The 14,838-nt window shown below is 50.8% G+C and overlaps 1 protein-coding gene across 1 annotated transcript in view; it reads right to left on the reverse strand.

The window, feature by feature from the left end:
• Positions 1-387: 387 nt before the first annotated feature.
• Positions 388-14,838, reverse strand: part of Mapkapk3 (MAPK activated protein kinase 3) — a 32,182-nt gene continuing 17,731 nt past the window's right edge. The window contains exons 3-11 of the mRNA XM_050139454.1: positions 8,947-9,086; positions 7,755-7,819; positions 7,213-7,292; positions 5,387-5,510; positions 4,147-4,222; positions 3,702-3,826; positions 2,732-2,817; positions 2,380-2,460; positions 388-1,707 (exon numbers count right to left, since the gene is read on the reverse strand). Of these exons, the coding sequence (XP_049995411.1) occupies positions 1,555-1,707; positions 2,380-2,460; positions 2,732-2,817; positions 3,702-3,826; positions 4,147-4,222; positions 5,387-5,510; positions 7,213-7,292; positions 7,755-7,819; positions 8,947-9,086 (930 nt within the window). The 3' untranslated portion in view covers positions 388-1,554. The remainder of the gene's footprint in view (positions 1,708-2,379; positions 2,461-2,731; positions 2,818-3,701; positions 3,827-4,146; positions 4,223-5,386; positions 5,511-7,212; positions 7,293-7,754; positions 7,820-8,946; positions 9,087-14,838) is intronic.

A 14,838-nucleotide genomic window follows, 5' to 3' on the forward strand; every position in this document is an offset into this window, starting at 1 on the left:
TCCCCTCTCCAATATTCTCACTGCCAAATGAAACCTGGCAGCTTCTGAAAATAGCTCCGCGCTGCAGCAGGCACTCTGCCCGCCCTTCAGCAGGCTGGCACGCAGCTGGGGGTGGCCACTGTGGGCAGACTCTGGCACACACAGGGCCGGGGGTGGGTGTCACACACACAGTGCACAGGGGCGGCACAGAGCTGGAGGCATGTGGCAGCTGCCACCCCTCAGTCCTTCTGACCTTTCTACAATGAATGAGGCAGAGGTGCTGGAGTCAGCCTGGTGTGTTTACCAGGCCGGAGGCGCCCTCTCCAGCCGGGATATGGTCACTAGTAGGGGTGTGGAGCTGCTTTTGACCACTTGTGTCCACTCAGGTACACAAAAAGAAACCCAGAATTCACTGAAAAATGTTAAAAAGATGTTTATTAATATCTGGATAGAAAGTCCAGCAGTATGGTCCTAGCTGCTATGAGCTAGGTTTCCCAGCCTGTGAGAAAGACCGGGATCTAGGAACAAGGCTGAATGCCAGGCACTTGTCAGGTCCTCTATCAAACACTCAGCACCTGGAGGCTACCCTGGCACACGGCAGGGCAGAGCTGGCTAAGTCTGGGGTCAGCCAAGAAGGACCCTCTCCGATCTGACTCATGCTAGAGCTGGGATCAGACCTCGTGAGCATGGCTCGTCAGCCCATCATCATTTCGGGTCTGATCTCCAGTAGAAAACGAGGTCCTGGAAAACAGGGAGCCAAGTATCCCTGGAATAGCCCTTGCCATCAGCAGAGAGGGACTTCTTCCTACCTGAGATCTGGTGAGCGGGAAGAGGCGGGGGCTTTCATCACAGTGATGTTTTCCAAAATGGAAAAAGGTTAAGGATACCCACCTCCCCAACACGCATACGCACACCTTCAATTGAGATGAGAAGCTACCTTTGGGATTGGGGGGCAGTGACGGGATTCTTAGCCTCAGGGACTCTAGTAGACTGTCTGTGGGCTGGTGCTACAGAGAAATAAGCAAGCTGGACTATACAGCCTCTGGCAGACCAAACAGAAGTGAGGCTGGGGAGGGGCAGCCAGTGTGAGAGAAACAAAACCTCCCCAAGAAGGCAGGTTCCTGACTGTCCCTCCTTCCTCCTTTGTTCAGTATTCATAGACAGCAACATGGCCTCTGGTCACCATAGCAACCAATGGTCAGATACGTTTCTCAAGGCCAGACCCATCTGCCCACACAGCAGGATGTGTCTCTGTAGAAAAAAGGTAGTTCTGCCACAACTCCCAGTGGCCTAGAAGTAAGGCCAAGTGCTAAAGTAGAAGACCTGTGGCCTCACTCAAGCCACAGTGGCCAAAGTTGCTTCTGCTGTAGCAGAGGGCTCCCCATCCCAGGGGCCCAGACGCTTTCTAGGGCCTGAGCTTAGGCTGGGACCCTTGGGCCAAGCTCTTTATCCTCAAGTTCAATGTGATACATTAAGACAACAAAATTATCCTTTTGTTATAAAAATGACTCCAGCCCTTCCTGGCCAGAGCCTCCTCGGAAACACCGCAGTCTATCACTCTGGCTCCCCCGTGAGCTACTGGTTGTTACATCCTTGTGAGGCTGAGGAGCTGCCTGCTTGTTTTTTCCTCCGCTTGTTGAGGAGCCGGTTGTTAGAGGTCTTCAGGTCCTTGATCTTCACCTGGTCATAGTCCACCCGCATGGTGGCCAGGGCACTGGTCATCTCCTCCTGTGTACCATTAGCATGGGGGACAGAAGAGGTCAGGATAGCCTAACATTAAAAGTCATCACTTTCGTGCCTGGGAAGCACCCTCATGACATCACTGCTCCAGTGCCCACTCTGAGCTCGGCCTTGGACACAACCCTCCCTACAATTGTTTTCAGGTGGACACTGAGCTTATTCACAAAGACAAAAGAAACAGATGACTCCCTGGTCCACACCAAGGCTACTTGGACAGAGAACTGAACCAATGGCATTTGCACAGAACCACAAGACCTGCAGACAATGGCATTTCCCTAGGTCCCCAAGAGCCTGAAGCTTTGTGACTGTACCCTGGATACCCCAATACTCTACAATGCTATCTCAGGGACAAACCTGACCCTCCCCACTACATCTGAAACAAGGCTAGTTCCTATCACAAATGTCATAAGAAAGTTTCTGGCCAATGTTTGGGCCCCAAATCCTTTCATGGAGGCCCTGGCCTAAAATCTCCTCACTAAGAGTGCCCCATGAGCACCACCCTAAATAGGAAAGTGTAGCAGTCCATTGCTCAGTGGCCTGCCCTGGCTGGATCACTGGGGCAGTCACTGACATCCTCTAGTCACAGAGGAAGAGCCAAACTCCAGATGCTAAGGAGATGCCATCCAGGAATGTCTAGAGACTGAGAAAGAATCTACCCACCTTGACATCATCCCAGTGATCTCTGTCTTCCTGTAGTACCCGGGCTGTGTGGAGTGGGGTCTGTGGGACCACCATTGATTGCTAGAAGAAAGCCCAAACCCATGGATCAGAGGCTGGAACTGCATGGTACAGCACAGATTACCACCACCACATACCCTTCTCCCCTTCTCAGGTGGGGAAATAGAGGTTCAGAGGGGGGAAGGAGCCTAACTGCAACAGTAGCAAAGCCAGGCTATAGGTGGGGTGTTACCAGACATCACTGTGCAAGGCTCCAGTCCAGCCCTGCACCCAGGCCTCCAGGGCTACCACCGTCCAGCCTGGCAGCCCTACTCCAGGCCAAGATCATGCTCACATTGATCCAAGGATGGTTCATAAACTGCATGATGGTCAGCCTCTCTGTGGGGTCTGTCTTCAGGAGCAGGCGGATTAGCTGCTTGGCTAGGGGACCCAGAAAAGAGGGGAGCAGTGAATGGCAGTCCCTCAACCTTCCACATGAATCAAAAGCTCTGTCCGACAGGGCTATAAGTACTCCTACATTCTTCATGATCAGAAATGGTGAGCTAGCAATTGTGTCTCGTTTGAGGTCACTAAGCACTCAGGATAATTTGTTAAGCAACAATAGATAACTACAAGGCAGAATTGTTTGTGCTACCTAGGAAGGAAAGTATGAACAAGGAATATATGAAAGAGGGGGTCCTGGGGAAGCATTTTTTTCCCTTAAGACAAGATCTCTCTAAATATAGCCCTGGCTGTTCTGGAACTGTACATGAATTTACAGAGATCTGCCTGCCTCTGCTTCCCAAATGCTGGATTTAAAGGTGTGTGCCACCACACCTGGCTGGGGAGACAAATTTTGATCCCACTTGACAGATATAGAAACTGAGACTTGAGCTGGGCAGTTGTGGCACAAGCCTTTAATCCCAGCACTTGGGAGGCAGAGGCAGGTGGATCTCTGTGAGTTCAAGGCCAGCCTGATCTACAAGTGCTAGTTCCAGGGCAGGCTCCAAAGCTACAGAGAAACCTTGTCTCGAAAAACCAGAGAAAAAAAGGAAGGAAGGAAGGAAGGAAGGAAGGAAGGGAGGGAGGGAGGGAGGGAGGGAGGGAGGGAGGGAGGGAGAGAGAGAGAGAGAGAGAGAGAGAAAGAAAGAAAGAAAGAAAGAAAGAAAGAAAGAAAGAAAGAAAGACAGACTGAACTTTAAAGTTCAGATGGCTTGTCTAGGTTCACATAGTTAGGATTTAAACACGGGTCAGTTTGACAGCCAAAGGGATATCTCCCAAAACGGAGGCTGAAGAGACCAGGTTAGGCAGAGAATCTCACTCACCATCTTCAGAGACCTCTGACCACTCAGGCTTAGGGAAGCCATATTGGCCCAAGCGAATCCTTCTCTTCATCCCTGGAGAGATGGCCTGGCCGGTGTTGGAGTAGAAGGGTGGGAATCCACACAAACTGGGAAAGAGAAGAGGCCATTTGGTACAAGGGTTGGGCACACAAGGGTCAGGCAGAACTGTCCTCTCCTTTCGCAGGGAGACAGGCAGCCAGACACCGCAGCAATAACACCAGCCCCTGCGGCCTCTTGAACACATCCCAGGAATACCATCAGCCTTGACATGAGGCAGTCGCAAAGAATGTCTCATGACACAAGAAACAAAAGACAGCCTGACCAAAGGATGACATGTCCCAAAGGACACAAGGGGTGAGACGCTGAATGGCACTAAACGGGCATGGAAGAGTAGAGTAGGGTGGGTCAGGGGAGGACAGATACTCACAGGATGTACATGATGACGCCCAGGGACCACATATCACATGACTTGTCGTACTTCTCGGGACCCAGGACCTCAGGAGCTGCCAGAACAGAGAGCATAGGAGATCTCTCAGCCCCCAGGGTCTTGGGAACTAGGAAGGAGTCTTAAGCCTGGGTAAGGTGAGAAACAGGTACCCAAGCTGGGAGGTAGGACAGAGCAGACTGGCGTCTGGCACCTTCTGGGAAGGCAGCATGTGTGTGAAGTAGGGGGAGGAGAGACAGCTCCCAGAAAAAAAAAAAGAAACTGCTCTCTGACAGCCCCCTAGCTACTTAAGGGCCCCTCTGTCAGTCTCAACTTGGTAAGAAAGAGGAGGAAAGAAAGCCAGCCTCAAGTTTGATGAGGCCCTACCGGGACAAAGAGGGTCTCAGTCTGTCAGAGGCATTGTGTTGTGTCTCTGTCTCCCTGAACGTACAGTCTAGATCACAGACTTCTGCGGTCCACTGTCAGCTTGGATACCCATCCATTGTCAGCTCGGATACCCATCCATTGTCAGCTCGGATACCCATCCATTGGCCTGGGTTTTCCAACCAGTGCAGTGAGATCAGCAGGTCAGACTTAATATTAAAGTCCTGCAGAATACCCCCTGATAATAAGGAGGGGGCCATTTCTGGAGTTTCCTACCCCTTAGCTGTTCTCCCAAAAGGGAAAAAGCTTCAGTTACTGCCCTACTCTCAGGGAAGGGGCACTTGTTACGGGGGCTTTTGGCAATTGGAGGCTGCCTGGAGCTTTCCCAGGAATCCTAAGTATGCAGACACCCCCAAGCCCCACCCAATTCCTGGCTCAAGGGACCCTTTCCCACAAGGCAGGTGACTAGTACCCAGTATCCCTCTAATGTAGGCGAAAAGGCCTGCCCACTTTCTGAATATGAAGATGAAAACCGGAGAAAAACAACCGCGGTTGGGCTTGGTCCCGAGCTGATGGCAGCCTTTTATCACATATATATTTAGAGCTGCTGTGATGTCATTCAGCTCACAGACCACAGCCAGAATTTTCCTGGATCTATTTTCAAAAGCAGAAGCTGAAGTTTGGAAGAATATTTTTGCAGCCTCCGGCCCCCCACGTCACCCGCCTCCATGCAGACAAGAGTGCTCCCTCCTCCCTCCTCATCAGGCTTTAACACTTTGGTTCCCACAAACCACTGGCTGCCCCGGTCTACAGCAGAATACAGCAAGGGGGAATGCAAGCCACATGCTACAAGACTCACCCACGTAATAGGGAGTGTAACAGGGTGTCTGCAGGGCATTTTGGGTGGTTTCCTTGGCAAAGCCAAAATCAGTGAGCTTAAGCACAGCATCTCTCTCCTTGGATGTATAGAGGAGGTTTTCAGGCTGCATCCGGAAGAGAAAGAAAGCATTGGTATGGAGGAAGGTACCATGGGGGGGGGGCAGAGCCCCAAAGTAACCTTAAATCCCTGCCTCCATCCCAATACATGATGAGCCATCTCTGCTTTTATGAAAACATCTGAACCTTGGTCACCATGGTCACATGGGTTGGAGGTGATACCTTCATTCACAGAGAGAAAAGTGAGGCAGGTGTTCATGAATGACCAGGTACCATAGAAAGCCCCTAGGCAGAAACTTCTATTCCTGAGTCGGTGTGAATACCAGGAAATGCCACAAAAGATGCCGAGGTAGGAAGCAAACAGCTCATGAGCCAGCATCATCGCCAAGCACAGTCCCACACCCAACCCAGAAGGAAGCCCACAAAGCCAGCAGGCTAGGTCCACTTGAGGTAGCTTAGGGGAGCAGGAGCCACACGGAAGAAATCTTCCTAGATGCAAAGCACAGATGGGCCTGGCAGATGGGGACAGCCAGCAGGGCTCCGTGGAGGAGGCAGCCCTGAAAGCTGGCTTTTAGTGACCAGGTAGGATCCAGGCCTATGCCGAGGAGCAGGAGGGATGACACCCAAGCAAAACTCGGGTGGAAGAGCAGTGCTCCAGTTTGGATCCAGCAGGAGCTGTTTCCTAGGTTCTGCTTGAGACGATCTGACCTTGGATTGGAATAACAGAGAAGCGATTTAGCATATTCTGCTCCGCAGATTTTTCTTCCCTTAAGAAAAAGGGGACTCAGGGGCTAAAATAAAGCAAGGATTTAGAAGGTGGATCTGCTTTGGCTGTGCATGTATCCTAAATCAAAGGGTAACTGTACGGGTTGGCAGCCCTCACCAGAGAGGCACGTCAGCTAGCCTCTCCACGCTCCGAGGTCCAGCCTTAGGAGGAAATAAGCCAAGTAAAGGCAAGGAGGAACAGGCTGTGCTAATAGTGGCTCACACACAAATGCTTATGTGTGTGTAAGCATATAGCTATGTGTATGGAGGGCTGCCCAGAAGACCTTAGTTTTCCCAGAAAAGAAAATTTGGAGCGTTGTGCTTCCTATGTTTCAAGCCTGATCACTGGGAAAGCCAGAGGGCCCAGCCCTGGGACCACCTGGAGTCCTTTCTCAAACAGTCAGAAAATGGCTTCTAGCTAAATGCTGTTGTTTGGTAGCTTAATTTGTTTAAATGCTATCTGTGACTTCACCAAAGACCCTATAAGACACTATAAGGCAGCCCCCTCTTGAAGGTCTGGCACATTGATGGTCATAAAATTTCTTGCTGAACAAGTGAACAAAAGAATGATTCCCCATGCAGCAACTAAGCCTAAGGCAAGACAGTTAATGCTCAAAGAGCCTCAGTTTGCTTGTCTGTGAAATGGGTAATGGCCCCATCCCACAGAGCCAGGTGAACATTAAAAGAGATGAGGGAGGAGGAACTGGGATTGGCATGTAAAAAAATAAAATAAAATAAAATTATATACCTATATATAAAGAGAACCTTGTTGGGGCCCACTGGCTGGAAGTAGGCAGTTATTCTCATTACTATTGGGATTACCCAGTGTTTGAAGAAAACAAGGAGGTCCATCTGGCAAGAGCAGAATGAGTGTGCTTGCTGTACCATGGGAGAGAGAAGAGCAGTCGAGCGAGCAGGGAAGCTGAGGCAAGGAATTCAGTGAGTGCTGGGAGCCGTCCTGCGGGCTGAGTTCTGGCAGCTCACCTTGACATCTCGGTGGGCAATGTTCTGGCTGTGCAAGAACTGGATGGCACTGCCAATGTCCCGCATTATCTCTGCAGCCTCTGCGGGCACCACGAGAGGAAAGGGGACACTATGTCAGTTAAAGGTCACCTACCCATAATCTCTCTTCAGCATGGTCTGGTAAACCAGCACTAGATGGCAGTCCTGTAAGCCAGGTAGGTCTTCCATCCTAACTACCCACCCAGACAAATTTCCTCCCAGGGTGTTCTGAGCCCACCCAGGCCTCTTTCCTCAGGCCTACACTAATTCATAGCAGTTCCAACGGGGGCCAGCACCAAAAGCCTCTGAGTTCTCCACCTCAAGACCGTAGGTAGTCTACCTACAAAGTTACAGATTCAAAGAACAAACCCTTTGAGGGGACGGGACATTCAGTCCCATTGTCTTTAGTTCTTCTGTGAATCCTGAGGCTCAGCGAGGGGCAGGCCTTGCCCGGTTATATCTCATAGCAACCCCAGTAGGGCTTCCCACACTAGCTCCTCACCGGTCCCAGGGCCCACACAAACCTCTCTCAGTGAAAGCCTGGTCACCACGCTCCTGAATCCGGCTGAACAGCTCGCCACCTTCCATGCTGCAAGACAGAAAGGTGGAGAAGTGAGTACCTGTTCTCTCTGCCTGTCTTGTTCAACTCTGCTCTGGATCAGAGGCCTAAGCCCGTGTGCCCTGGAGAACCTGCCAGATAGTGGCTGTCAACTTGGGTGGATTGATCTAAACTTTTGGAACTAAGACAAGGTGGGATCCTTGCTAGGAAATTCCCATGCTCCCTGTAGTGCTGGCTCTGTCTGGCTGTGAGACCTTGGACACCCCCAACCCTATCCAAAGGTATTTCCCCATATGCATAATGAGACATCAGTTGTCATCGCCATGGCCCATTGTTCTCCGCGTGCTCGGTGTGTGCTATGCCCTGAGTTCCACCCTCTGTGCACATCGCTACAGAACCCTGGTCGCCTTCTTTCCCTCAGCTACCTCTTTTGTTAAAAGAGAATAATAACACCAACCTCCAGGAGTCATGAAGATTGACTGGGAGAGCTTGGAACAAGCTCGGGGTGAACACCTCATGACGCTCTTCCTCCACATTTACTGTCTGAGTTACAGAGATCCAGAAAGCTTAGTGGGTACCCACAATCCCACCGCTAGTGGGTGACTGAGCCAGGGTCTAAACCCCAAATCTGAACAGCTAGCTAACTTATGGAAGGAGAGGCTTGAAAGGCAGACAAAAAGAACCCAGGCAGGGGACACAGGGTCTGAGAAAGGCTAAGGCTGTACCCTAGTGCTGATGGCTCAAGTCCAGGATGGAGGAGGCCATGGCTCCTGTCCCCACGCCTCATCACCCACCATCCAATAGGACAAGTCCCATAGAAAGGAGAAAGTCAAGGAGCTGTGTTATCCTGCTCCTTTCCAAAGCTCCCTGCCCACACAGTCAGGGCTTGGCAGCCGTCTCTGACAACTCCTCGCAGAGTGGAAGTCCTGTCCAGGAAGGCAACAGAGAACTGAGGATGTATTTTTTTCTGCCCTTGTGGAAATACCCTGGTGGCCAGCTCTACAGATCCAAGGCCTGTGACTGCCTACTCCACGACTCCTCAAGAGCTGGAGTGCCACTCAGAGCTGCTATCTGAAGAAGAAGGTCCTTGGATTGTGGTGACCCTGGGGGCACAAGAACACCAGAGGGGTTCAAAGGTAAGGAGGGCACCTGCCTACCATTCCATGACGATGAGGAGGCAGCGCTTGCCATGATGCATGTTCTCATACACGTCCAGGATGCGCACGATGTGGGGGCCGCCCGAGGCCTGCCAGTGGTGGTCTACCTCCTGCCGGGCCTTGGGGCTGTCATACAGGAGCTGTGGGAAGCAGGCACCAAGGGCATCAGGCTCGTATCCCCCACCCTCCCTTTGCTCAATGAGGCCTGGAACCTGCCGAAGCACCAGGGATTTAGCTGTGAGGGGCAGAGTAAAAATTCAAATTCAGCTTTCCCTGCTTTATGGTCCAGTGAGCCTCTGAACTTAAGGGGCACAAGCAACGCCGCCAATGGGTCTAGAGCGCCCTGGGAGGTGGGTGACAGGCTAGAGTTCAGAGGTCAGAAAAGTCCCTACTTCTCTCTTCAGGGGAAGCAAATGAAGTAAAGATTGAGCAAGGTTTGTGGTGAAACATGTGAGACATGGGGCCGCAGGCCATGGACCACATAGTTTTTGAGCCTCAGTTTTACAATTGATGACAGGGTTGCCCAGTTAGCCAGGCTGATTGGGATCTGCATATGCCAGGCCCTTGGTGACTCCTCATGTCCCTAATCCAGCATCTCTATGGGGATGTGGGGATGCTAGAGAAAGGCAGAAGGGAAAACTCAGCACACAGAGAAGGTGCTGGAACCATATATTCAGAGACTGAAGAGGCATGGAGGCCTGTGTCCATCCTTCTATCCCCCGGGACCTGACCCTGAGTGGAGAGAGTCACAGCCGTATTCCCATAGGAGCAAAGGTAAGTAATTAAGGCATCACATTCTCCAGGAGTGGGTGCAGGAAGAAAACTGTCACTACCAAGAAAAGTGCTTCTAAAATGAGTTGCTTGGAGCTGGTGAAATGGCTGTGGGTAAAAGTGCCTGTTACCAAGCCTGGTGACCTAAGTTTGATCTCTGGGACCCACATGGTGGAAGGAAAGAACCAGCTCCTGTAAGCTGACCTCTAAGTACACACACACACACACACACACACACACACACACACACACATATGTACTCATTAAAATTAAAAAAATAAGATACAGTTAGCTGTTTGGCCATGACCTCTGGTTTTCAACATAACTCTGTAGCCTCCCTGCGATCTGTGCAGAGCAAGGAGCTGATGCTAGAGACCTGGAGCCAGGTCAAGGCGAGCTCACCCTCATCCCAAGCCTACAGACCCCAGGTTATAATGCAGGAATCGACTGGGGCAGAGCGGACTCTAACTGAGGAAAGTGACAACTGCATAGGGTTGGATGTAGTTTTAGGATTGAATTCATCCAGTACTTACTGCGACCTTAAATAAGTATGCACAGCTCCAAGCCACAGCCCACAGCCCTGTAAAATGTAGTAATGACAGAGTCACCCCCACCAGACTCCGCTCAGTAAAACGGGCATGAGTGTCAGGAATCTCGCTCAGGTTAACAGCCTTGGGCTATGGCTGCCTTCCAGAAGACTGATCATCGGAAATGAGCAAATCCTGGGAGTGAGAGAGCCTGGGGGAGTTGGGAAAGAAGTCAGCTTATAAGCGGAGAGGGCCCAGAATAGGGACAATAGTGACAAGCCACCCCCAGCAGCCTTGCTCATCCAACGACCAGTTATATTTTCTTATTTGAGGAAGGCTGAGGATCCGCGCTCCGATCGTCTTTGCCCTGCTCAGCACCTAGAGGAACCTAGGACAGACTGGACTCGGTCTCCCCCAAACAGGAGAGTGGGGGCACTTTACAAAGGGCGCAGTTAAGACAGCTGTAGAACCAAGCTCTCCAGATAAAGATAGGGCAGTGTCCCAGGGAAGGGAGAGGAAAGCTGTAGTTTCTGGGATCTTCTGCCCTTTGGCTGTTCCTCCAGCTCTGGAAGGGTTTATTTCTGTTTCACCCTGGGAATACAGGCAACGCAAGAAATACAGGGATCCAGGGCTTAGTAAGCCCCTCTGTCAGTTCTGAGTTCCCTCCTCTGTTACCCTGCCAGGGTAGGTATGTTTAGAACAGTTGTGGGCCAAGGCCACTTCTGGATACCATGGAGCCTGGCCTCTCAGGATACCTTTGAGGTCCACGTTGGAGCACTGGCTTCTTGCTGTCGGAGCTGAGGGCTTTTGTCTCAGAGGCCCACCTCCACTGTGTCGGGGCTGGTTCCAGCTACAATGCCCTCATTCTCAGTCACAGGCCCCCAGGTGAGCCAGACTTCCCACTCCCCAGGCTGACCTGTCTGACCTGTCTGTCAGGCCTCCCAGACTGGCTCTAGACCCCCTCCTCACTCTGCCTCCCTGTCATTCATTCCCACCCAAGTCCTCTCCTCAGAAACCCCACGCTTGCTCGCCCACGCTCGCCCAGCAGGGTCAGCTGCCCTTCCTCTTCTCCATCCATGGACACAGATCTCCTTTCCAAAGGCCCTCTAGATAAACACCCTCCGTCCCGGCACCCAGACTTGTCTTCACCCACCTCAGGATCTGCTACCTCCGTGCCCTTAAACAGTTCGTCCAGGCCAGCAGACTGCACTGGCTACTCCCAAACAGCCCCTCCCTCTGTTTTACCAGTCAGGTCGGGAGCAGGTGCAGAACAAAAGCAAGGCATGTGAACTGGGGTTCCTGACTGGTCCTCACAAGAAACACTGGGCTCCTGAGCAAAGGAAGGGAGGAAGGCAAAGTTTGGAAGAAGAGAGGGATGAGGGAAGAAAGAGAGTGGCCACAGAAGAGCCACAGAAACTCAGAGCTGGGCCTGACAGGGAGGAGCAGGTGGAGTAGATCAGAGAGGAAGCCATGTGAGGCTCCTACCCTACTTCCCACATAGACTAAATAGCCATTCAGTACCAAGGCCCTGAGAATGGCTGTTCCCAGTAGAGCAACGAATATTTCCTCTGTTCTCTCTGCAGGTCAGAATCCTGAACCTGGACTTGGGTCCAGCTGCCAAGAAATCTCCTGGACTGTCACTTCTGCCTCCTGATTTGTCCCGCAGCATAGCCTCCAATCTGTGTGTGTGTGTGTGTTGTACGTAAGCATATGTGTGTGTATGGGTGCACTTGCCTGCTCATGAACATGTGAAGGCCAGAGCTCTACAATGAGTGTCTTCTTCTATTTCTCTCCACCACCTCCCAAGTGCTGGGATTAAAGGAGTGCACCACCACCACCCGGCAACATCACACTTCCTCTCCACTTTAAAAATATATATATTTTTTTATTTTATGTGTAAGAGTGTTTGCTTGCATACATGTGTGTGTACCTCATGCGAGCCTGGTACCCAAGGAAACCGGAAGATGGTGTCGGATTCCCTGGGGCTGGAGTTACTGACAGTGAGTTGCCACGTGGGCACTCTTAACCACTGAGTCATCTTTCCAGTCCTATCACCTAATTTTTTATTTATTTATTTATTTTTTTGAGACAAGGTCTCTCACTGAATCTGGTGTTCCCTATTTCAGGTAGATTGGCTGGCCAGGGAGTCCCTAGGATCTACAATCTCAGTCCCACTCAGACTGTGGTTACGGACATGCTCTGCCATATCCACCTTTGACATGAGTGTCGGGGGTTCCCAACTCAGGTACCCACACTGTGCAGGAAGTGGTTCAAACTCACCGAGCCATCTCTCTGACCCCATAAATCTGTTTTTGGTTTTGTTTCTGGTTTTGTTTTTCACCAGGGTCTCTCTGTGTGGCCCTGGCTGTCCTGGAACTCACTCTGTAGACTAGAGTGGCCTCGAACTCAGAGATCCACTTGCTTCTGCCTCCTGAGTGCTGGGATTAAAGGTGTGTGCCACCACTGCCACGCATTTCTTTCTTTCTTTCTTTTCCTTTTTTTCCCCTTTGAGGCAAGGTCTCATAGAGCCCAGGCTGGTTTTGAACTCACTATTTAGCCAAGAATGACCTTGATCTCCTGATCCTCCTGCCTCTACCTCTTAAGAGTTGGAATCACAGACACGTGCCACCACACCTGGTTTATGGAAGTGTTGGAGATCAAGTGCTCTACCAACTGAACTACGTTGTCAGCTTCCAAATCTTAGGACAGCAGTTTCCTCACCTTCTCCCACAGCTGGAGCCTTCTCCTCCTCCAAGATGCCCCTGAATGTCACCTCCGTCCAGAAGCCCTCCTGGCCATCCTTCCTAAAAAACACCTCCTTTCGCCCTTTATTTTTCTCTTTCTGTCTGTACAGTTTCTGTTTGTTTATTTACAGAGTATAATTTACAGTCACTAAAATGTACAGGTCTCACAGGTCTGGTTCAATGAGTTTAGACAATCCCACACACCCTGGCAACCACACCCCAATGGAGATAGAAAACATTCCCAGCTCCCCAGAGAGCTCCCACGTCACAGCCCTTTTTACCTCCCATGCCACAATGCTCACAGCCTACAATTAGCTTGGTTCCTTTGATCACCCCTTAAACAATATACACAACACTGTACTGTCAGTGCGCCTGGTTCGGTTCAGAACGCGTTACAAATATTAGGAGAATACATCGTCATCATTATTTCTTAGATAAGAAACTGAATCACAAAGAGAGGAAGTAACTAGTCCCTGATCACAAGACTGTTCTCGCAATCTCTCCCAAGGCCAACATCCCGCTGCCTCCCTTGTCAAACTGTGAGCCCACAGAGCAGGGTCTGTCTCTGATATTACTTGTAAATTAGGTGATTACTCCACAAAGGAGGGATGACAGGAGGGAAACTCTGGCAGTGCATCATGGGAACAAGATAAGAACAAGAGGCAGGCTCCACAAAGGACAGGCATGAGATCCTCAAACCTTCGGTACATACCTTCTCCACTCTTCCCAGTGAACCAGACTTTACTCCCTCTTCCAGGGACCCAGGAGAACTTACGCTAGTCCCCACGGCAAGTTGACTTCATTCATGCAGGTAGATGACTCTACGTGATCCTTCTTTTTCTTAAAGATTTATTTATTATGTATACCGTGTTCTGCCTGCATGTGTGCCTGCACACCAGAAGAGGGCACCAGATCTCATTACAAATGGTTGTGAGGCACCATGTGGTTGCTGGAAATGGAACTCAGAACCTCTGGAAGAACAGCCAGTGCTCAACCTCTGAGCCATCTCTCCAGCCCTACATGATGCTTTTTTAAACAGTTTCCCAAGCATGAGAATAACACAGACTCAGAGATAGGAGGTCCAGAATCTATTCTTAGTATGTGCTTAGTGTTAGTATCCAGGTACACTTTGGCCCTGCACCTTGGGCACAGGCATCCCTCTGCCACAGCACTGTGTGCAGTTGCAAAAGCCCCTTTAAGAAGAGCTCCTCCCACTCCCAATCTCTCTCTTTCTCTCTCTCTTCCTCTCCCCCCATCTCTCCCTTCCTCCCCCTACTCTCCCAATGCCCTCCCTTTAAATAAACTCCATACTCAAACTCTCTTTGCATGGCATATTCTATTTCCCACCCATGCTCCTCACCCACCATGGGACCTACTAAGATCTCTCTCACACCGTATCTGGGCCTCTGTTTCCCCAGTTTTCCTGCAAGCCTTAGTAACAAAGGGAGCCTTTGGACAAGACCTATTTGCAAAGTACCTATTGTTGTCACTGCTACAGCCCCCAAGGAGGGGCCCCATAACCACACACTGGAGTCTACTCAGGTCAACTCATAATGGGCAAGTCACAGATGTGGTAGCAACAAAAAGATTATGGAATGAGCTTATGACAAACCAACAGGAAACCCCCCTCTCCCATTTCAGTCCTATGCCTCCTGCTTCCCGGGTTTCTCAGGGGTCCATCAAAGCTGGGGAGGGGGTGCCAGCAATGACATCTGGGCAGCTCCACGACTATAGCTAGTCCCCAAAAGACACACACAAACATCTACACACAGCGGGACATATGTGTACATACACTATAAGGTTTTCTTCTGAAGAGTCAGGGATCCTGGCTATAGCTGAAGTCTGGACCC

Source organism: Alexandromys fortis, unplaced genomic scaffold, assembly GCF_014885135.2.
Source record: "Alexandromys fortis isolate MF-2015 unplaced genomic scaffold, M_Fortis_MF-2015_v1.1 scaffold_36, whole genome shotgun sequence".
Taxonomy (NCBI): Eukaryota; Metazoa; Chordata; class Mammalia; order Rodentia; family Cricetidae; genus Alexandromys; species Alexandromys fortis.